The 23,931-nt window shown below is 38.6% G+C and overlaps 2 protein-coding genes across 2 annotated transcripts in view; one reads left to right on the forward strand and one right to left on the reverse strand.

The window, feature by feature from the left end:
- LOC133992613 (obg-like ATPase 1) overlaps positions 1–18,491 on the reverse strand; it is a 43,565-nt gene extending 25,074 nt beyond the window's left edge. Inside the window, exons 1-4 of the mRNA XM_062431299.1 lie at positions 18,477–18,491; positions 18,277–18,368; positions 13,026–13,169; positions 11,512–11,639 (exon numbers count right to left, since the gene is read on the reverse strand). Of these exons, the coding sequence (XP_062287283.1) occupies positions 11,512–11,639; positions 13,026–13,169; positions 18,277–18,368; positions 18,477–18,491 (379 nt within the window). The remainder of the gene's footprint in view (positions 1–11,511; positions 11,640–13,025; positions 13,170–18,276; positions 18,369–18,476) is intronic.
- A 3,521-nt stretch (positions 18,492–22,012) lies between these two features.
- On the forward strand, positions 22,013–23,896 carry sp9 (sp9 transcription factor). Its single transcript, XM_062432002.1, has 2 exons — positions 22,013–22,033; positions 22,598–23,896. Exons 1-2 carry the CDS (start codon positions 22,013–22,015, stop codon positions 23,894–23,896), a joined length of 1,320 nt encoding a protein of 439 aa, XP_062287986.1.
- Positions 23,897–23,931: the final 35 nt, after the last annotated feature.

A 23,931-nucleotide genomic window follows, 5' to 3' on the forward strand; every position in this document is an offset into this window, starting at 1 on the left:
AGTGGAACACAATCAATGACATTGACTTTTTGAGATCGAATGTGAAACAGTGATTAGATTTAGCCCCCAAAAAATCATTAGATTTTTTTAGAGAATGTGGGAAAAATATACATCCGCATGAAAAAGCACAGTGGGAGTCACAGGAAAGTCACAACAAATGCAATAAAATATATTAAATATATATATATACATATATTTAGTCTTTCTTTTTGGTGTCAGAACTGTAAGAAACCATCTTACAGTGTCAAACTAAGTTCACCTAAAATGGGAAACCTCATGGCTTTAAGTGCAATAAACAGGTTTGTCTGCCAATCTGTTTGAAGTGGAGAGTGTTTGTTCATATATTCTTGTACTCCTTTGTCTAAAAACTATTAGCCATCCATCAACAATAAGTTTAAAAAAAACAAGAAAAAACTGGGTATGATTTAACAGAAAAGAGTCAACATTCATAAACAAAAGAGGACAGTCTTCCCCTGATCATTTGCGTCTTATCTGTGGCTGTGCTGGTGATTAGGTAATGAGGCTATGAAGCAGACCATTTAGCCAGCAGCGGCTCTCAGGACTCCTTCTGATTCTCTAGCAGAGCTGGCGGGAGGGGGGAGGTGGAGGTGGAAGGACATGTGTGTACATCTGTCACATTAGAGTGACAGTCGTTAACATTACCAGTGGAAATTGTGGTTGATGGTTCCCCAGAATGTTACTCCGATATGGTTTTAGCCAGTTTACAACCCACATTTACATATTTCTTTTAATTAAAAAAAAAACAAAAAAACATTTTAAAACTAAAAACAATGTATGGTTGGATTTGACCTACAGTGACACACCTCACATTTAACATGATTTACAAGTTTTCGTAAATCAATCAACACCAGTGACTCATGACATTTCACACTGTGGTATAATGGGAATGCCATCTCATTCAACGAGGAAGTATGTGTCATGTGAATGATGACTTGGCCTCAAGTATTGCTGTGTTGAGCGACGTTACGTTTGGAATGTGCATAGTGGAGTCACTAAATATTATCAACCATCCATAAAATAATCCCATTGACACTTGAATGTGTAAAGTTGGCAGGTGAGGCCCTGGACTATTCGACTGTTGGCAGGTGAGGCACTGAGAGGTAATAACGTCACGAGAGTGATCTGCGCTATTCATCACCTAACTGTCACAGCATCTCTCAACAAGTTCAAACAGTAATACACATTAGAAATATTGATAATTCATAGCTGTGCGTAGTTGTCACAATGACTAACAGCATACCTGCGATTCAGACAAGAAGCTGCATCCTGTATAGAGAAATCAGATCACCAGAATGGCTGCCTTCCCTTTCACTGATGGTTTTTTTAGCCACGCTAGTGGCATGTCTCTAGAGATGGCAACGTCAGTCAGTTGGTTAGTCGATCCATCACTTTAATCAAACCTAAAATTCCTCAACAACTATAAATATTTCCATTCACTTTTGTCCAGACATTCATGATCCCCAGAGGATGAATTGCAATGCTTTTGGTGATTCCCTGACTTTCCATCTAGTGTCACAGTAATGTTGAGATAAAATAGCATGAAATTTGGTACATTACCCACAGGAATTGTACTAACTAGCAAGCTAACCATAGACTGTCTATAAAGATGGACAAAGCAAGGTGTGATGTCACTTGTTGGTTTGCATTGAAGCTGGGTTGAAGCCCAGAGCTGCAGATTATGGTTGGTGTCTAGCGGCTATTGATGGCATTGCACATTACGGTAGTTCCACTTGATGCTAACATACTAAACTAAAATGGTGTGCATGGTCAACATTACATGCTAAATATTAGCATTGCCATTGTTAGCATATTAGAATACAGATATTAGCATTTAGCTTAAAGCAACACAGTTCCAAAGTAAGCCCCAGGGAGCCACAAATGTGTTTGCAGACTCAGATAACAAATACCAACCAGAGCCTCTCTGAACATGTTTTTACAATTATATAATAATATATAATGGACACAAAATTGCAATATTGTAAACAACCAAAATAATCCCTCCAGTGTTTTCCCACATTCACAAAATTGTGTTCTTCTACTGGTTTAAGGAGAAACAAGTACCTGATTTTCCATGAAATTAAACTACAGGGCTTTTACAATCTAGCATAACTCACCAGTCACATCTAAATATCACTGCTCAACAACAAAATGACAGACACCCCATATCTTACACCAGTGGCCTTATTACTCATGTGAGTCAACAGAAGCTGCAGACTTTTGTGCAAGCTGTCATCCTGTGCGTTGTCCTCATGGTGAAATGAACTTATCCAATTACTCTTTGCCTAATCAGGCTGTTTTGGTTCCTCTCCTCTTGCAGAGGTACTCCACAGTATAAACAGTTCACTTACGCCACACAGAAAGGGGCTAATCAGTGGAATTATTGTTTTGCTGCTCCAATTTACCAGCTCCCTGTTCAGCACTGATTGGAATGAAAATTTGCTATTGTGTCTGCATGAACTCAGAAAATATAATGCAATGTAATCATTTTGTTAGCTGCAAGAATATACATACATTATAAACAATTATGATGTACAGTTTTGACTAATCTCACTGTGTTTCAAATAGAAAATCCATTCTGGTTGTTAAATGCAACACATGTTAATTAGGAGCAAAGAGGTTTAAAAAGGATTCACATGGTAAAGAAACCACTGATGATCGATATAAATCATTGTTTATGAAAGCATTAGAAACTAATATATACCTGTACTTTTTTTTTTAAATGTTAAAAACAGCTAAATGAGGAACAACAACATTTTATAGCATATGTGTTTACATTTGCAATTAACAGTAGAACTATTGTTATATATCCCTTATAAAAAAGCTGATAAATCAAAAAAATCAAATGCTTCCAAAGAGCAGCAGCAGCTGATCACTATTTAGTCATCAGCTGACACTCTCCTCTGACTACCGTATATTCTAAAGTAATTTGCTTTAATTAATTTCGCCTAATTTAACATTCACATCTACTTTACCATGGTCCTATTCAAGGCTTAGAGCAGGAGAACAAATGCGTGAGGTGAAAGAGAGAAGAGAAATCTGAGGGGGCAATCTCCACAATTAGTCCTTTAACAACTGGTTCTGGGTAGGGCTCCATGAAGACAGCTCTTATGAGGCTGCGGCGCCACACAAAGCCACATACAAGACAGTAAAACACACAGAAAAAGAAGAGGTTAAAAAGGCCCACTTTTAGGAGTCAGATCTGTCTGACAATTTAAATTGTACTACTTTAGTCCCAATGCTGCATGTTTTGAAGACACTATTAACAGGTGCTCCTTTATTGACAGAACAAAAGGATTAGTCTCTGAAGGGTGAGTAGTGTTCAATGGCCCGATTAGGGATCAGGCTAAGCTCTGCAAAATTATAGACTTACAGCAGCACTGCAAGCTGGTGTTGCCTGAGAAGATATAACGCCATGAACCAACACTAAGAAATGAAAAGCATAAAAGGAAAACAAATACATTTGAAGTATTTTGTTCATGTTTTTACATTAACTTCATCATGCAAAATTCCACTGCAACACATTTAAAAACATATTAACAAACAAAAGTTTTAAAAGTGTTTCTCTATTTTCAGGTTGTACAAGTTTAACACCTGAAAACACTGAGCGAGCTGGAGCTGGTTTATATCATTACTTTTCTGTGAGGTAGACAGACAAGGCAGTCATCTGAGTCAAGTAAAGATCAATACTGATTGAGCTGCTTCCTCTGATGTTGCTACCTGGGAGGATATGTGGTCAACATAATTCAGTTAAATTACAGTATTCATTGACTTCTAACTTCCTGTGCATGTTTTCACATGCAAGATGGGTAAGAGCACATCTAAAGAACTTGCATTCCTTGAGCTGCTTTTAAAATGTTCCTGCAAACTCAGTGCCGCAATTCTCCTGGTATTCAGGGCATTAAAAGCTATTTTATGAGTCTGTCAGGGAAAGCACATTATGGATGTCTTCGCGGCATAAAAACATTGGCAATGCACACAAGAGTATTTATGTTCATTCAGGAAATATCTTCTTGTCATTCATTTTAGGATACATGAAATTGACAGCAATTTGTAGTGTGCTACTACTGTAACAGAGTTTGTGGCATATTCAGCCTTGTTTCTTTGCGTATTTCAATTATGGCAAATGCATTGGCTGCTAAAAAGCCATTTGACACCAGAAAATGGCATGTTTGAGCCCTTCAGGAGATACACTCATGTTTTCTACATGATCCCATCTTTCAAAATACATCACAGTGAAATCACAGTGCTCGATAGTATGAATATCAGTACCTCGCAAGGTGTCTCCAATTCGTATGTAATCTACTGTCAGTTGCAATGTCTCAACTGAGTATTACAGGTGTATCTTGCCACCCCACAACACAGCTTCATGCAGGGGAAAGCCGTTCAGACGAAAAGTGAAAGTACTGTGGAGCCTCCAGTTTCCATGAACTCTGACAGAAAACAACAGTGTTAATTCCCTTATCATTAGCTTAACCTCTGACATTCCATTTATTTTGTTAAACCACAGAGCAGCAGAGGGCCTTGATTGAAAGCAACTGTCATATGCACGCTGCTGTTGTCCCACACCATTCGGAGAACAAACCTTTTTAGATCCTTAACTACTATAGTGCTGCTGATTGCACAGGCACCAGCAATTTCCTAACCAACCACCACCTGAACAATGATGTGTTCAGCTTTCAGGCCCTCCAGCCTTTCAAAGGTGAATCATTTCACAGTTTGGAACGAGATCTCCATAGCAACTCCTCTTTGAAGGGTTTAGAATCACCATCCAATAATTCTATGATCATCGGGCCTTTCCATTCCCAGTGGTTCTTTTCACAGCGGACAGGCAAGGGGGGGCATGAGGAGGAAGCGGGAAGATTCTACAGTCTATTTCAGGCAATTCATCTTGCAGCCCCATTAGAATTCAAAATATTGCGACCTTCAATCACCGAGCATGTTATCTGGAGCTGTGGTGATCTCCAGTCAAGATGGGTAGACATTTTGCTCTAATCATCCACGATGAGTGGAGGCTGACAAAAACTCTTCATTCTCGCTGAAGCAAAATGCTCATTTAAATGCTGTGACAGCAGCCCAAAAACACACAAAGGGAGGATGATCCCACCACAGCTGATCAGATTTAGAATTGTGGTATTGGTTAAAACAACAACTAACATAAACAAAGAACTACATGCAACACAGGGCAGTGTATTTTTCTGACTGATTTGCAAAATACAAGAGAAGACAAACAAGAAAGTCAGGTGCTGCAACCTGGTGGGAACTGCTGTCCAACACAAATTGTATTGTATACAAGCTGTTTGTGAAATAGTCACATAACTGAATCTATAGACATGTGTATGTGGAAATGAATTTTACAACATCACTGTTAAAAAATGATTTACTGATGTGACAATGCTGTGGTTAAGGTGTGGTTAGATTTAGGCATAAAAAGCCTAAGGTCAGGGAAAGATCATGGGTTGGGTTAAAATAATCATTTAAAAACAAAATGTGGGTTAAAGTTACTACTTCAGTTAAGTTAGGCAACCTTCATTGTCATGGCAACAGTAAACACCATAACAATAATAGTTTGTTTTTTTAAACTTTCCTGACTTACATTTGGACATGATACTTGCGGTTGGAAGTGGGAGGTGAACCGCAGTCTGCTGCAGCAGGGTCCACTAGTCCACTTTTTGCAAATTAGCATCTAACCAGCCAACCCGCCACCTCCCAATATGGGAATCTGTCACCTTATGTAGACGTCATCTGAACTGCATCTGTCACTCAAACCTGGTGCAGGCATGAGAGATACTTCCAATTAAAATACATTTGAAAGTTTTGCTAAGTGTCATGAAAACAATGGATGATTTCATGAACTGCTGTGATACTGGGTTGTAATATTCTATTAGTTTTCTTAAGGACAACAACTCCCATGAGAAGATCAAATCCAACAATTAATTGATCCTTCTTACAAGAATTGTCTATGTAGCAAAAACCTGATAGAGTTAATTCCTCTGTGTCATATCCATTAGTAGTATTTGGGTAAATATAACTTGTTTCTTCATTATGCTAAACATGTCTGCTGTAGTTTGTGAGTCAGCCTCAGTGTCCTTTTGCTGTAAATACCCACTATTGCATCAAATGTGTATCAATCCGCTGCTGTAAATAGACCCCAATAAAGGTACCATTTAGTCCTGTTTGAGAAACAATTACTAAAACCTACAGTGCTCAGCTGTTTAAGGACATAACTTTGACTTAAAAAAAAATTGGTGAGCTGTTTCTAAAGATTTACCTTTTCCGTCAGGGATATCTGTAAGTATTGAGAGACGGACCAACATATTGATTGTTTTAGTCTTATTGCCAATAAAGAAGATATAGAACAATTTTAGCCTTATAAATAGCTACTATTGGTTGTCTGAATTAATACATCGACGCAACATGAGACTCAGCAAGTGAATTGCTGACATATTCACTCATTGCCTGGTCTGTTTAGATAGTTACACACATGGAAGTCACTGGGCTGCGTTAGTTATTTTGGATGTCTGTCAGTTTCGGAATATGGGAGCTAGTGAGTGATTTACAAATTTCTTGGAGAGCAGCCATTACTGGCGTCAGTGGTGAGGCAGGATGGCCATAAATCATCTCTGTCTGAATAGTCAATCCAGTTTGTTCTTAACGCCTGTAGCTAAACAATCAGTATGATTTGTTCACTGCAAGCGATTAGTGGAGTGTGGGCTGATGTCTGAATGAAGGCAAAACCCAACACAAATACAGCATCCTACCAGATTAGGCAACTTGATAGCCAACTAATTCAATCATTCACACTTTACCATCAGATTTGGATATTCATCAGGCAATAATGATTCATGTGGAGGTCACAAAAGATATTTAAGCTCTTTAGATAGTTAATTTTCTAGAGGTGAGATAACAGGACCAAATTCTGGTAAGACACAATTATTGGTGTCTAATGTTGCTGACTGACATTAGCCCCATCACCAAAAACTGAAATAGACAATTAAAACCTACTAACACCCCTACAGTGTCTGACAAGTGTTTTCATACACAAACTAAATCTAGATAGCAATTAAATAAATATTGATTGAGAACAATATTGATGACAACATTACACATAAATACTGATTTAAATTTCACACTGTGTTTATGTAGTTTTGTGTGTGATACAGGTTCTGTCCATCTGAACTAAAATATTAGCTCACTGGGTATTAGTGTGTCAGATGTTGTAAAAGCTGCTGTTACCATGCACGTCTGGGTTACACTCACAGTTTGTGAATATTCATAATGGAAATGTTTACAGGTTTGATATTATTCTCATTTGTTTTCATGCTGAGAATTAGATGAGAAAATCGAGGGCCACTCCTTTATTTAAGCCGTTCCCCGGTTCCCCCAGTGCTGCTCACTGGTTAGCTTAGTTTACAGGTTAAGTAAGCTTCATACTTAACAGAATGGTAATGTCAATCTTGTCATCCAACTCTCCGCAGAAAAGCAAATAACCAAACCATTTCTTAAAATAAGGATATCAATAGCTCAAGTACTCGCCAGAAAACATTAAGAAAAAAAAAAAAACTAAAACTGGATGATGTGTGCTTAACCCTAATAGAAATCAGTGGACAACAAGCTGCAACTAACAGCAATTTTTATTATTGATTAATCCCAGTTATTTCTTAATCAATCATCTGGTTGATATAATGTCATAAAACTGTGTAAAATGTCCATCACAGTTTCAGAGAGCCCAAGGTGACGTCTTCAAATATGTTGTTTTGTCCAACCAACAGTCCAAAACTCAAAGATATTCAGTTTATTACAATATAAGACAAGGAAAGACAATTAAATCCTCACACTTAAGAAGTTGGAACTGCCAAATATTTGTCAGTTTTGCTTGAAAAATACCTGATTATCAAATTAGTTGCTGTTTATTTAGTTAATTGAGTCAATCGACTAATCAGTTAATAGACTAAAGTGTTACTACTCTATAACTAAACTAATATTTCCAATGTAATTCAACATCAACATTATTTCCTTTAAATGTATTACCATTGCTTAATAAAATGGGAAGATATTCTTGTGTGTACTTCAGGCAGTAGAAGAGGAGAGAGAGGAACCTTAACTTAACTAGGAATTCAGGTGCTGAAAGCATGAATATCACAGTATAGAGAAGAGTCTACCACAGCAAGTCCCTGAAGATTAAATATGAGTATCTCAAGGCTAGACTCTTACTGAGTGTCGCGCGACCGTAAATAAGTCTTCGTTAGAAGTGAACTAGAGGTATCCTGCGGTGATTTGGGGGGGGGGGGGGGGACACTGTGTGAGCATTCAAACATCGAATTGCTGGAAACCAAACATTTGGGAATAAGGCCAGGTGAGCTGGCAGAGTTGCTAGCGGGGAACAGAAGAGTAGATGAAGTAGAACATGTCTGTGTCTTGTCTCAGACAGTGAGGATCCAACAGCGTTCCAGTCACTGCAGAAGCACTGGGAACACTTAGCCTGCAAACCATTTTGATATGAGACCAGGGAACACCGGGCATTCAACAGAATCAGCTTTCAGGATGTCATCATGTGCATTAATAGTTTTTGGAAGGTTTTGTTGAAAGTAAATCCACTGTTTACACAGGCTTTTCAAACCCATTAGAGGTTGACATATATTCAAAACGTGCTAACTACTGCAGAGCTTTGTGAGGAAAATCCAGTCAGACCACTCCCTGGAAAAAAGTTAAACCTTTTCAAAAGATGTCAATAGTAGACACTATGCTGTAACCTAGTCCACATTCATGCTTTTTGCCTATTTTTCAAATTTCCCAACTTCACAACACACAGAGGACTGTAACCCAAGAAATCAAAGAATCAAAGACCATAACATGATTACCTCAATGATTTCATAGACAGAATTGGCAGATACTTGAGGTGGATCTCATCAGTTTGACAAGACTTCTGACTTAATTTCATCACACTCAGGTCATCTTCCTGTGTTTACGATCACAAAATGACGCTGAGCATATTTCTGTGGTACAAATCCTTCTGCTAATTCACAGACAAAAAGACATACCAATCCAGACATGAACGAATGTGATCCCCTCACAACCATATAATCAAGCTAAATAAAAGCAGTGGCTTCAACACTGCCAGACACCAGATAGATATAATTACAAAACTAAACCAGCTATGTTTAATGGTTAACTTGTGAAACATACCACATTGTTTCCAAGGACTTTGCAAGAGTGGAAACAATTGCATGCCAGAGCAGAGAGATGTAAACACACACACAAGACGAAGCTTTCAATCATTTGATTTCTGGCAGTCGTGGATGTGTGTGTCTTCTTTGAGTAAGTAGAAACAAAGGGGTTGGTTTTGGATGATGATCTGTCTTATACATTTGGCCAAGAACAAAAGAACTGTGTGTGTTTGTAACCATGTACATAATAATAAATAATGTATATACAAATACATATAAAACACAAATAATAATAATGATGTATATAACACATCATATCAGTTTTTGCCCCAAAAATTTAAGGAAAATGAACAGATTAATTCTAATTAATCTAAAAGAAAAAACCTTGCAAGAATAAGACTGCTGATGTCATTTACATTACTCACAAACAAATTCTTATAAGACCTTTATTTTCATGGTTAAAACTACAATCACTCCGTTCAGGTTTGGGAACAACCTCTGCCGTAGTTAGATGACAGCATTGTTGACCATCATACAGCCGTCTCCAATGTTAAAATTCAAAGTATAGTTTTCCCAACCATCCACATCAGCCTCCCCCCTCTGTGGCTTTATAACAATGTCTCACTATTTCCTCCTTTGGACAAGAATGATCGTTCCTATGGTTGCTTGAGGGCTTTTTTCACTAAAGCGTAAACATAGTTGTTTTTTGCCATTTGCTGAAATGATTGATGCTCTACTGTTTCTTGGGAGGAAAGTCTCCCTGGGTAAAATGTCCCTTCATTATGATAAACATTGGCACTGTAGTTTATTTTGAGTAAAACACCATTCTGGTGTTGTAAATATCCACTAAAGCACCAAATGTGTATTAATCTGTGGCTGAAAATAGTCTTTTAAACAAATGTACTGTTTATTTTTGTGGGAATATTGTTTGCTAGAAGCTGCTATAGTTGCCCATTTTTTTTTTTATAAAAAATGAAACAATTTGAAAGGATTGAGAGGGATTAACACTTTGTTGTTTTTGATCATTTCATGGAATTTCCTGACAATAAGAAAAATAAAGAATAGATCAAACCTTATCCATTAACTCCTTTATTTTAGTGAAAGATGATTAAAAACTAAACTGACAATACTTTATCTCACCTGACATGTCTTGTGCACTCTGTAAATCATTACTGACACTTACAGTGGGTGGTCTTCCAGTTCTCACAAACTACACATCATGCAGTCATCATGCAGAAAAGGTTATTTGAAAACTGCGCTGAAACAGAAGTAATACACTTGTCAATGTGTACGCAGGAACAATATGGCAAAATGGTCTTAATCTTCTTAACCCTTTCTGTCTGTCCGTCCTATGACTGTCACTACCAACTCTAATCAGAGCTCCTTTCACACAGTATGAAAGTCAATAACAGCATACAATGAGTAAACAAATCCAGCTAATTTTAGAAAGACTGCTGTATTCATTTCAGTGGCTGCCATTTGAATTATTCTAGCATGAAACACTTTAATTGTCTAAGACAAAGAGATGTCAGAGACACAGAAGAACTTGAGGCACACGAAGACCTAGAGAGCAATTTGAACGCTGTCTTAGTGATGAACACACAGTTTGCTGCATGGGCACAATTTGTTGACCTAATTACATCTGGGTATTCACAGAGTTGAAAGTAGTTCCAACAACCAAATATACAGCTTTACTTTTACTACTATTATTACTATTAATGTTATCAAAACTATAATTATTACTGTGGTGGCAAAAGCAGTGCACAATTTGATTTATTTCTTTGAGAAATGTGACAAACAGTAAGGCGTGAAGACACAAAAAAGTAAAGCAGAATAAAAGGAGACATTCACTCTCATAAAATGTTTATTAATAACTTACTTACCTCTATCGACTCAAACTTAATCAAAAGTAGCATTGGGAATGTTATTATAATAATATGTCAAAGGTCCTGTGATGCTTCCAAACGCTACTGATACTACTGTGAAGTCTAAACCAGGCACAGATCATTTCACTCCCCACTTCTGTGATTCTCACTCAGGGAGCCTCCCAGTAGGAATGTGGGGTTTGGTCAGACTTCATTAATTCTGACTGTTATGTTGATCTTGGCACCCACCACATGAGATAGAAAAAACTGCACCACAACTAACGCCTGTGCTTTTTTTTTTTTAAGTTGGTGCTGGAGCCGTTAAGCATGACCAAATGTTGCGGATGCAATGTAGCTTCAGCTGTACAATATCACATATACAACTGAACAAACAGGTTTTATGTGATGTGTTGATGATTCAAAATCATCAAAAGGAAAGCAACTGTCAACTTGTGACTCACGTGTCATGTGGAAGATGCTGTCGCAGGCGCTGATATGGGACAGGAAGGCATTTCCCAGGCCTTGGCCAGCATGAGCACCTTTCACCAGACCAGCAATGTCTACAACATTAAGGAACGCCGGGATTTTGCTGCAACCCAGGGAGTAAAAGAAAAAAAAAAAAGGTAATTTGACGATTTAAACATTATCAGTAATATTTGAAAAAAATAGAAACCACTTGTCCTGAAATTCAACATAACAGTGATATATTACATTTATTAAAATTTTGATTGGTTGTTTTTTTCTGATAGCTGAGCTAGTGTAATCTGTGATGTTGTGTTGGACTGTATTATATTGTAAGATATATTGTAAGGTGTTTTGAAAAGACTGTTTCCTCATAAGTGTAAAAGTGGTGGGCAAAATACCAGAGATTCTTTTAAATATGTTATTTAATGCAAAACTCAACACGTACCATAGAATTGAGACACACAGACAGTAATAAAGTAATCTTAAACAAGGGGAACATTTTAAAGGATAAGGCTGGTGTTATTTTATAATTTTCCATTTGCCGATAAATTCCATGAAATTATGGTTTTCTTTCCTTCGCTGTCTGTGACTCTCAGCCCCAACTGAAGACGTAAGTAAATATTTACTAATAAAACATAAAATATATAGTTTCAAATTTTAAAAATGCCAGTAATTTACTAAAACAGCTGGGCACTGTTGTTTTTAGAAAATGCCAGTCAAACACGAGTAAATAGTAACTATTTTCAGTTGCGGATTAATACACATTTGGTGCACTAAAATTTAAGGCAACAGGATATTTTTTTGTTGGACATTCACAGTGCTCATGTTCATGGTAATGAAGGAAGGTGTCTATCTAACAGAGTGCCTTACTGATATGTTTCACTATATGGTTCACTGGATGTTTTTTACAATAAGAAATAAATAGAACAGCACCGTCCTTATCCTTTGAGACAGGCAGTTACTTTGTAATGCATTTAATCACAGCGAGTATTTTTATTTTTATGAATACTGGTGTATTTGTTTATAAAAAGGAATGGGACATTGTTATGGTTTTGCATGTGCTTAACTTTTACTTTAGAGCATATACAACATAAGTAGAGCAGATGTACGCACACATCAGTGAGATTCATAGTGCCATTTGAAAAGCAGGAACTTAGTTCTTGCAACTCTAGTGAAATATACATATACTGTGCTATTCAACATACCACTTATTGCCAGTCCAAGAGAGATATCTCACTAGTAATTTGTCAGTCACACAGCAAATCTGAGTTCAACCTGCTTTAACAGCTTCTATGAATGTATATGATAACCAGGTATTGAAGGTTCAGACGCTTCAGGTTTTTCTTTAACAGAAAACCTTGGAGTACGGCAGCAATCATACATCATATACAGAAACTGGTAGCTACATGTCAACAACATTGTTATATGTTTTCTCATACCTATAGCAAGGAGAGTGGTGGAGACTACAGATCTGAAGTGTGAATAATATGTGAACGATGAGACCCCATACCTGGCAGGTTTGTGGAATTGGCAGAGGAAATCATAGCGTTCATCTGGAATGGGCACTCTGCTTTCATTTGGGTCAATGGTGCAGAAGGGGAAATTTTCAGCTGCTGCCTGACTCTTTGTCAGCACGTTGAAAAAGGTTGACTTCCTGAAAATAAAAAGAGCAGTGAGGTCAATCCATCTAAAGGTGCTACAGTAGAACCTGGTGGTTTGATAGTATAATCCTGAAACACTTCAGTACATTATGCAAGAATGGGTTTTTATTGTTATGTTTTCCACAAGAAAGAAAAGGTTATTGTAAAGGATGTAATATTTGAGCACTTGATTCAAAAATACTCTAAAATTCTATGGCCAATTACAAGGTCAGATAATCCCGTAATAGATCAATTGTACATGGAATCGAGGGGCAAATTACATTTCTTATAGATCTCAGCTGTTGAACGGGATCAGCCAAATGCCACCCCATGTTGTGATCATAGAGAGATGTATTTTCTATGGCACAAGCAGCTCAAGTGTTCTTCAAAATCTACAGACAATGGTAAGTGTCTAAGAGTAATAATGGCATGGCGGTTAACTATAATCCAAGACTTTCCATCTTTATCCCCTCAGTCAGTGCTTCACATTGAAATGATTGTTTGCTAAGTCCTATAGGCACAAAATTGCTCAAGATTGCTAAAGTGCATGCATTAATTCATTAAAGCTAGATTGTTTCTAACATACTCAAAGGCTTCCTTGGGTCAGCTTGAAGAAAAGAAGAAAAACAATCCACATTAATGCTACAACCACCATCAGGTGTGAAAATGGATGTAAGAAAATAAAGGATTACTAAGCAAAGTGTTTACTTACTTAAACACAAATTAGACAGTAATCATTGAAAAAAAGTATGTGTATTGAGAAGTTTGCAGCCACATTTCGGCAGTGTTTCTCCACTGGTGGGGGGTGGAGACTACTACATTCAGGAAGACAATTTGTTGACCAATCACCATGAAAACTGCAAAATCCCCTGATGAAGACAGTCAAAGATGGTTGAAAGCAGCAGAGAAAACGATTGTGCGAACTTTGTCTCGAAATACTATGATTTTCTAATTATGCTTAGATTAAAGTATAGTTTATAAAACATACAAAGTTAAGGCTAAGAAAAAAAATGGAACTGTATGGTCATAGGTACAGCTGAAATGTGTTATATGGCATATTCCTTTTTACACATATATATTTCTTTACAGGGGTCACACTGCAGGGTTAGCTACCTATTTATATGAACAACAGTCTATACAATAAATGGCAACACCTTTAGCTTCTGGGAGGCTGTGGCTCAGGAGGTAAAGCGGGTTGTGCACCACTCAGAAGGTCGGTGGTTCAATCCCCAGCTCCTCCAGTCTGCATGTCAGAGTGCCTTTGAGGAAGACACTAAACACCAATTGTGTGTGTGAATAGGTGAATGCGCATTAGGAACACTGTAAAACGCTTTGGATAAAAAGCACTATATCACCCCTGATGAGCAGGTTGGCACCTTTCATGGCAGCCCCTGCCATCAGCGTATGAATATGTGTGTGTGAATGGCTGAATGTTGGCATGTGTTGTAAAGTACTTTGAGTGGTCGGTAGACTAAAAAACCACTATATAAATGCAGTCCATTTAGCATTTAGTTAGTTTGCCAGCTTAAATCAAGATGTGAGACTCTTTGTTTTTCTGCTTGAATGGCTTGTTAATCTCAATCATCTTGGTTAATTCAGTTCCTCAATGACACTGTTAAATTGTTTCGCAGAGCCCACCATCTATCTGCTCTGTATAAATGAACAGTTGAAAAATCCCAGGCTAGCTGTACAGTAAGGATAACACAGGAGTTTGTCTGTTAAAGCAGCCTCACATTTTATATCAGACTCAAATATCAGAAAAAAATAGCCCATATTGTATACACAGAAAAATGAGCAACATAGCCTATTAGTGGGCTTTGGGGACTTAATGAAGATTCACAACATACACAGAGTTATTACTTAGAGATACATTTTTAATCATTGGCTCCTTAATTTATATCTCCTATATGTCCCTAAACAGTAAAGCTTTATTTTAAATCCCCCTTTTTAACATGTATTAGCATTATTATAACACCTCATATTGTATTAGTAAGCCAGTATAGTGTTTGTCAACAATAGCAATTTCTCCTATGAAGACATGTTTTATATTATTATAACTGTGTTTTACTGTATTGTCATACATTATCTGGTTATATACACACATCCAGTTGTAGGTGAACGGGAGCGGTTATCGTTGTTGACAAATACATTAATAAACACTTACAGTATATCTGATTATAACTGCATTATATTATGATATAAACCATTCATTATCTGTTTATATGCTGCTTATACATGCTAAGTGGGGACTTAAAGTAAAGTGTTACCAGTGAAAGGTAGGCACCACTCTGTATGTCTGGCATTAAATGCATTCCATTCTAAGTGAACTGGAGGAGAGTTTTAAGAATGACTTGAGGCAGTCATGGCAAGTCCTGTCCTGTGTATACTGCACTTTATATCCCAATAAGGGGTTAAATCGACAAGACTAAACTTTGAGCTGGAAGAGTGGCAGTAAGTAGGACATGTGCCGTGTGTCTAAGTGTATGAATAACTGCGAAGTCTGCTGCATCACACTCTCAAGTTTTCCGTGTTTGAAGAGTGGTCAGTTACGCCCAAGTAACAGCAGGCTTAGCATCTGAACATGGTTCATTCATGAAGAAACCACAGGAGTCCTGACGAGTTGTACTTTGACACAAACGTAGTATGGCAGCCCACAACCTCAATGAGTTCTACTTCTTAAACCGGGAAGAAATTGTGGTTTTGGTGGGGTACGAAATGAAAACACTGGATACTAGAATCAGATGTTTGCGCAATAAGCTACGAAATCTGACAAAACAGCTGTTGATACACACTATATGTGAAGCAGCACAAACTTCTGTAGGGAACTGAATGTGTATATGCTATTTTTTCTACATTATCAATATCTACATCTAAATATATATTTAATCAATACACTCCAAGCCTGTCTAAAATTTAATTAAGTCTGTGACCCCAATTTGACAGATTACAATATACTAATTGGAAAACCTTCAGTTTCAGGTTACAGAACTTTCTAAGCTGCTTGAAACCAATTGTTCTGATGTAAATAACTTTAAAAATGGTCTTTATGGAGCAGCAGAGAAGAAGCTGTCAGCTGAACATTAGATGACCTATCACTGTAGCCCTTTCTGTGGCTGGAAGGGGGCTACAGGAAAGTCATGTAAGGGTCTGCACTGTGATTACACTCTGTCACTGATGTTGCTGAAGGTCTTGGTAGATGCTGACAAGGTGGATCTGTCTGACCAGGTCTGACATGCCAGACAGTGTGTCAGCCTCCTAACACACTTCAGCCATGTTGCACATGACTACAGCAAGGATGCTTGTCAAGTTGTCTACCTTAACAATAAAAATCTCTCGCAGGGAAACAGTTTAAGACTCTCTGACTCTTCATTTGTCATAAAACAGGTTCATATTTTAGAGAAATGTTTAAATTGATGCGCGACAAGCATTTAAATAATCATAGATGCTGACCAACAGCAATGTGAGAACACCTCAAATACACATTTTTACATACTTCCCATTTCCTGCATTAACACCTTTAGTAGTTTGTCTTTATGGCAAAGTATCATCTTTTTATTTTCCCCACTTTGCTCACTGTAAACTCCATTTACATATATTCCTCAAACCCATCTTCACCACTTACTGTACATAATATATGCAGACGCTTCCACTGCTCCTATAATCACACTATTTGACATAGAAGAAAGAGGCAAGATCCGGGACTCCATTTCACATCCTGTAACTTTAAAAAACAGACTACGTCTACCAGAATTTCATCTTCTTTTAGTTTACATTCCTTTAGTTTACCAGGCTAAAAGGAACATTTTAGGGTTACTTAGAAAAGATTACATCATAATCATGCATAAATGAAAGACACCAAAGAATCTCACACATTTAAACTCATGCTTACAACCTGTTGTCCACTCAGAGGGGGAAAATAGACAGGGTACTTTTTGTCTGTGAATTCAATTCTAAAATACCTGTATGTTTGTGTCGCTTAAGAAAAGCAAGTGAATCTTACATGATTTCCATGTGCTGTCTTTGTTAAAATAAGAGTTGTATGATTTTTTTTTTCTTGAATGCATAACAGAGACTGGCCTGCCAGGAAGCTCAGTGGTAAGCACTGAAAGTCCGAGGTTTATGTTCTTTTTGTGATTGAGTGAGTTTCCACTGACTCCTCAGATTTTCTCCCACAGTTCAAAGACTGAAGACGTAGGTTAAGGGGAAGTGGAAACTCTAAATATTATATGTGACGGTGACAGTGTGTTTGTTTGTTTACAGTATGTGTTTTCCCTGTGATTTGCTGGATGAACTGCAACTTTTGAACAGAATGCTCAGTGCAGGTATTTAAAATGAATGAATAAAAATCCAGGTTTTTTAAGGCTTTTCCTTCATTTAAGATTCTTTTGCGATTCATAATAGAGTAGTAGAAAGAATATAGGGTCATTTTGGCTTGCTGTCATACAGTTTTATTAAAATGTAGATGGATCATGACAAGATAAAGATATCAGCGAGCAAGAGCAAGATGTCACACTGCTGTAATAATACATTAAATTACCTCATTCATAAATTTAACTTTCCATGTTTACCACAAGATATAAGGATACCTACAACATACTGGTAGCATATATTGCAAAAAGATCTGTTTTCATCTCTTCATTCTTCTTGTTTCAGGGCAAAGGGTGGCATGCAGACGGTGTGAAAGCTCCTTTCATAGAAACATGCTTTTAAATATTCTCATTGAGTCTGCAGTTGTCTACATACATTTATATACATTTAGCATATGTTGAAACTTTACACGTCTTTACATTTTATATCCAAATTTGTCATGCACTCTATGACTGTACTCAGTTTACATGCTGCCTTACATGCACTTATATTTATGGCGTCATGGAAGGCAAATATACCAGTAGTACAGATTCGGACAGAGCACATGCTGCAGCATGCAATGCATGGTGAGAAGGCGAGGCAGGTTTATTTGTATAGCACATTTCAACAATGAAGCAATTCAAAGAGCTTTACATAAATTATAAAAGGCATCAAGACAGACTGTAAAATCAACACAAGTAGATATAAAAAGACACTTAAATACAATTAAGAAGAAGGCCACGGTATGTATGTAAATGTAAACCTTTTGCTTACCCTACATTGGGAAGGCCGACAATCCCTATTTTCAGTGATGTGCCAAACCTTCCAATCAGTGGTGGTGGCTTTGGTACATCATTTCCCTTTCCCTGTAAAGACAATGAGGCGATGTCTCCCGTCAGAATGAGCACTTGCCATTACATAATCTACAATGCATGCTCATTTTTAGAACAGAGCTGTTCCTTAACAAAACACACCTTCTTCGGAGCCATCTCTCACACCTAAGTTTTTGCTGACTTCCACAACAGCTCACCAGCGTGGAGAAATATACACTCATTTACAGAAAACGGGCTGAGCTAAGTCCCCCAAAATGTAACCAGTCGACTGCACTTGAACTGGCTCGCTACCCACACTCAAAATAGAACATGCAGCCTCTGGAAATGAAAGTTGACACCGTAAGCTGGCGAGCTGACCTGTACTTCCTAATTTAGCTGTCGATGTTACCATTGCAGGTTGATGAGCTGCTCTGAGATCAATCTTGCAAAGAGCTGTTGGTTTAAACGTGGGTATTGAAAGTGTAGTTAATCTTTATCGGAGGTTTGACTGTTGTCAACAGCTGCCTGCTTTGAATTAACATCTGAATCATTAGTCTCGACAGCCGTCTAACTGAAGACATCCATGTGTTGCATCTCTACACAGACAGATCCAAGCAATTTTGCCATGTCCCCTTGCTTTATAGTGCGTTAACTTCCAACAGCAATAATATTCACTGCTGTGCAAATGTTTATTTCACTCTGCACTTTAAAGCATGTCAGTTCAATTTCCTAAACAATGACCTGACAACCTTTATGCATAAACTGCTGAAAAAGGCTGGAAATGATCAAACAAATGCATGACAAACAGCAGATGAGATGTAGACATTGTCATTTAAAGGTACCCGTAACAAAACAAAGAAACAAACTGAACTAATGTCACATTCCAAAAATATCTACAAGAAAAACAAGATATAAATATTCATACTTGTGCCCACTTTATCTTTTTACTGAGCTTCCTCTGATCTACTGATACAAGTGCAGTCATTAGATAACAATGCACAGCCTCAGCACCACTGAAATAAAGTATAACATCCTTGCAGTCATAGTTTCATCCAACCCCCATTTGAGAGAGAGAAACAGGTGTAGCCACAGGAGCACACAAAATTACGACAATTAGTTAAATGTCCTCAAATAAACTTCCCTCAGCAGAAATACAAATTAAAGCACACAGGGGCACAACCAAAAAACCATTGGCCAATCCTGTAAGCCTGTCTGGTTCAACATACAGAAAATGAGCCTCTAATAATCTGGATTTGAGGCAAGTGAGGCTGCCTTTGTAGAAAGAATTTAAATGAATAGGTCTGAATTAATCATTTATCTTTTGTTGATGGATGCACCCCCACTTAGACTCATCACAATAGATGCAGAGCATTTTGTTCGACCAAATAAATCATTCCCATTGTTTAAGGTACATTGATCAATCTAATGGCTTGTAATAGGCTCCTAATTGCCACAGAGAAGTGCTCACAAATGGAGTCCAGAATTACAGATTCAACTCAAAATTCTCACTTGAATGACATGGCAAGATCATGCTCTTGCCTTTTTGTCACAAGTAAACATCTAAAAAAAAAAAAAATTAAAAATTCTGCATTATTTGTATTATTCTAGGTTAATGTGGTAAATAAATTTCCCACCAACATTATTTAAGGGGGTTTATATAAAAAGACATTAATTGATAAATAGAGATCCTGTGATTCAGATTTCTTTGTTAAGACTGGGAAGCGTTATTAATCTGAACGGTCACACTGATCCTCATTGAGACAATACTACAGAAATAATCAGGAGAATATTCATATCTGGACAAACAGACCAAAAACGGTATTATCTATTATTAAAGACAAATAAACCCGGCCAAATCCTGTTTTGTTTTGTTTGTTTTTTATTTAAAAAAAAAATACCTTCATCAAAGGATAAATCTATTGTCCGATTTTTTTTTATCATAATGAAAAGAAATGCCCTCACATTGCATTCATTTTCATTTAACGCCCGAATTAATTTACCTTTTCAAGCAACAATCAACTTTGTTTATGTAGAACAGACATTTAATATTGTTAACAGCACTCTGCCAAATTGTCATGATTGCAAAAATGATTCAATTTTCTTGGCAGCGCCCGGTATTTGATGAGACTGATTTTTATTCACCCTTCCAGAGGTGGGGCTATAAAGAAGAAAAAAAGAGTATTTGAACAAATTGCGGCTGTGTTGACTGGCAGCATTCACACTCTATAATGGAGCATTATTTGCCCGTTTTGAATACTGTAATGCACATCTTTCGGTCAGGCCTTTCTCTGGAAAATTGCTTTAACTTTTAAAAGGATGATGATTAACATCAGAACAGGTCAATTTTACATTATGCCATTATCCCTGAGCGCTTTAACAAGCTATGGAATATTCTGCTTTATTGAATTGTGATATTGAAAGAAAAAAAAAGAGTCGCAAGTTTAGGAAAATTGGTGAAACAACGACATCCTTTTAATTGTTCACAATTTAATTAAGTTTTTGATTTGGCCGGCATGAAATGTAATTCCTCAGCTACAAAACAAGGCATGGAGCCTCTTGTTAAATCAGTCTGATGGAGATGACTGGCGGCCTTTCAGCAGGCGTCCCCTGGATGCTGAAACTTTTTGCTGCCTACACATGTTTTAGTCTTTGAAAACAGACTTACAACACGCGCTGATAAAGCAAGCTGTCATTTTTAATTAACCCCTCACCTGCACTCCCCCAACAAGTAAGCAGGGGGAGCGCGTACAGCACGGCCACGCGCGAACACGAGCATGGACGCGCGTAAATTGTGTCTGGAAGTTAAAGGTAGGCTGCTGTAGGTTAATTGATTGCATTACATTTCATCATCTGTTTTGCTTCATTTTATTCAGTGACAGTCAGTTTTATCAAGCAGCTCATAAATAATCGGATCTCGCGCTTGGAGAGAAGTGAGGCCAGCTGCTTCTGGACTTCCTCAGTAAACTTGATCCATCTGTGAGTTTCCAGTATATGAACATTTACAATTTTAGGACGGACCATGTAACATCAGTTGTTTCCTCCAGTGCCTTATAAGATGCGCCATGCCGAACACACGGCAGCATGCCCTGGCCAGCTGTTTTGTAAGTAATCAGCAACAACAGCCTCTCACATTGTTCAGGATACTCTGCGCTTAAATAGCAACAATTTCTCAATGACGTGTTGCGCATGATCTGAATATTGAAAATCAGAAGGGAAACCTACACACAGGAGAGTGCCAGCACAGTCCAAAAACGATTTAAAATGAGTGAAAAGCTTACCTCTTGGAGAACTGACGTCTGAACTCAATTCTGCAATGAAAAGGAGACATTGAGCCTTCGTGAGAGAATACATAAAAATAACCGTATGCATTAAAAAAATACCAAATCGTGTCTTGTATGACAGTCTGAGCAGAGGCTGCACAACAGATGATTGACGGAGGGGTTTTTGGTGTTTCTGTCTGCGGTCGGGTCTCTCATTGGCTGACTACAACCCCAGCCATGAATGCAGCTATTAGATTGGCTGCTCGTCCTCGCCAGCTGTACTTCAAAGAACACGCTCTCTACAACTAGGTAGTGTTGGGAGCTGTGAGCCAAGAGAGAAACCGTGTGACCTGAGTCAAACACGGTTGAGTCTGAATCACATTGGAGCCGTACAGCATTGACAGCGCGGACACTCTCACAACAGCACAGACCCTGGATATGGCTACGTCTATACTTGGGGTGAGTCTGACTTTTTTGATTTGTGCGTAAAAGTTGTACATAAAGTTATTGTGGCCCACTTTCCTCTGCCACGGAAAAGTGTTTGCTTTCATAAACATACATGCTTTCACATCTAGTAGGATTTAGGATACTTCTGTGATATGTACCATTACTTGACTTGTTTTTGTAGCTATTTGTTATTTCAAATAAACCTTTATTTGCCGACAAAGCTCGACCGTATCTTGATGAAAAGATGATCAAACTTTATAGAGCTTTAAGTATTTTCTTCTCACAACACACACTGCTCTGGTCTGATGCAGGCAATATTTTACGACAGTTAGTTAAAGTGTTATTATTATTAGTTCTACAATATGTTTTATTTATGTACCTTGTTAAAACAATACATTGCCTATAATTCTGTTTTTCTCCCAAACATATTTCAGATGAAATTGTAATGTTAATAGTTGTTTTATTAGTTTAAGTTCAGTTTTGATGAGCATCAGTTCCCAGTTTTCCTGTTTAAAGTAATGTTTCTATCTAATGTGTAGATGTCTGTTCTAACTCGAGCTTTGTTGTGTTTTTCAGGAAGAACCACGGTTTGGAACTACACCTCTAGCTATGCTGGCTGCAACTTGCAACAAAATTGGTAACACCAGTCCCCTTACGACTTTACCTGACTCCAGCGCTTTCTCAAAGGGTGGATTTCATCCGTGGAAAAGATCGTCGTCCAGCTGCAACTTGGGATCCAGTCTGCCCGGTTTCACAGTAGCAACAAGCCGCGCCACAACAGGACTAACACCGACGAGTGGCACAGGCAACAGCGCCTTTTGCTTAGCCTCCACATCCCCGACCTCGGCTGCGTTTTCCACAGAGTACAGCGGTTTGTTTTCCAACTCCGCCAGCGTCACATCCCAAGAGTCTGGACAGTCGGCTTTTATCTCCAAAGTCCACACATCAGCAGAGACCCTTTACCCGCGGGTGGGCATGGCGCACCCGTACGAGTCGTGGTACAAGTCCGGTTTCCACTCAACCATCTCTGGTGATGTTACCAACGGGGCGTCCTCGTGGTGGGATGTCCACACTAACCCCGGGTCGTGGCTCGATGTCCAGAATCCCGCGGGCACCCTCCAGACCTCGCTGCACACCGGGACACCCCAAGCCATCCACTCCCAGCTAAGTGGCTACAACCCGGACTTCTCCTCGTTGACCCACTCGGCGTTTAGCTCCACTGGAATCAGCCCTTCTGCGTCTCATCTGCTGTCCACCAGTCAGCACCTGTTAACGCAAGACGGATTCAAAACCGTCATTCCCACTTACACAGACGCTTCGACCGCCAACGCCATGATTTCAGGTGGCAGTTCAGGAATAAGTAGCTCCTCAAGGTCGTCCAGGCGGTACTCCGGCAGAGCAACATGTGACTGTCCCAACTGCCAGGAGGCTGAGCGGCTGGGACCCGCCGGGGCCAGTCTGAGGAGAAAGGGACTCCACAGCTGCCACATTCCCGGCTGCGGTAAAGTGTATGGGAAGACGTCTCACCTCAAAGCTCATTTGAGATGGCACACCGGCGAGCGGCCTTTTGTCTGCAACTGGCTTTTCTGTGGCAAAAGGTTCACTCGGTCCGATGAGCTCCAGAGACACCTTCGCACCCACACCGGCGAGAAAAGGTTTGCGTGTCCGGTGTGCAACAAGCGCTTTATGCGCAGTGACCATTTGAGCAAGCACATCAAAACACACACAGCCGGTGGAGGAGGCAAAAAGGGGAGCGACAGTGACACCGACACCAGTAACCTGGAAACCCCGAGATCCGAGTCCCCAGAACTTATATTGGATGGGGTAAATCCCAGGATCACTGTTAAGGATCCATCTCCTCACGACGAGCCCTAATGTGGCTTCTGAGTTCACCCAAAATCAAACCAGAT

The sequence above is a fragment of the Scomber scombrus genome, chromosome 13, assembly GCF_963691925.1.
Source record: "Scomber scombrus chromosome 13, fScoSco1.1, whole genome shotgun sequence".
Classification (NCBI taxonomy): Eukaryota; Metazoa; Chordata; class Actinopteri; order Scombriformes; family Scombridae; genus Scomber; species Scomber scombrus.

What these genes read in the sequence shown, in the direction of transcription:
- sp9 (XM_062432002.1), top strand. Translation starts at nt 22,013, where the DNA reads ATGGCTACGTCTATACTTGGG. An exon ending in TGGCTACGTCTATACTTGGG is followed by an intron (nt 22,034 to 22,597) that starts GTGAGTCTGACT and finishes TGTGTTTTTCAG; the next exon opens with GAAGAACCACGGTTTGGAAC.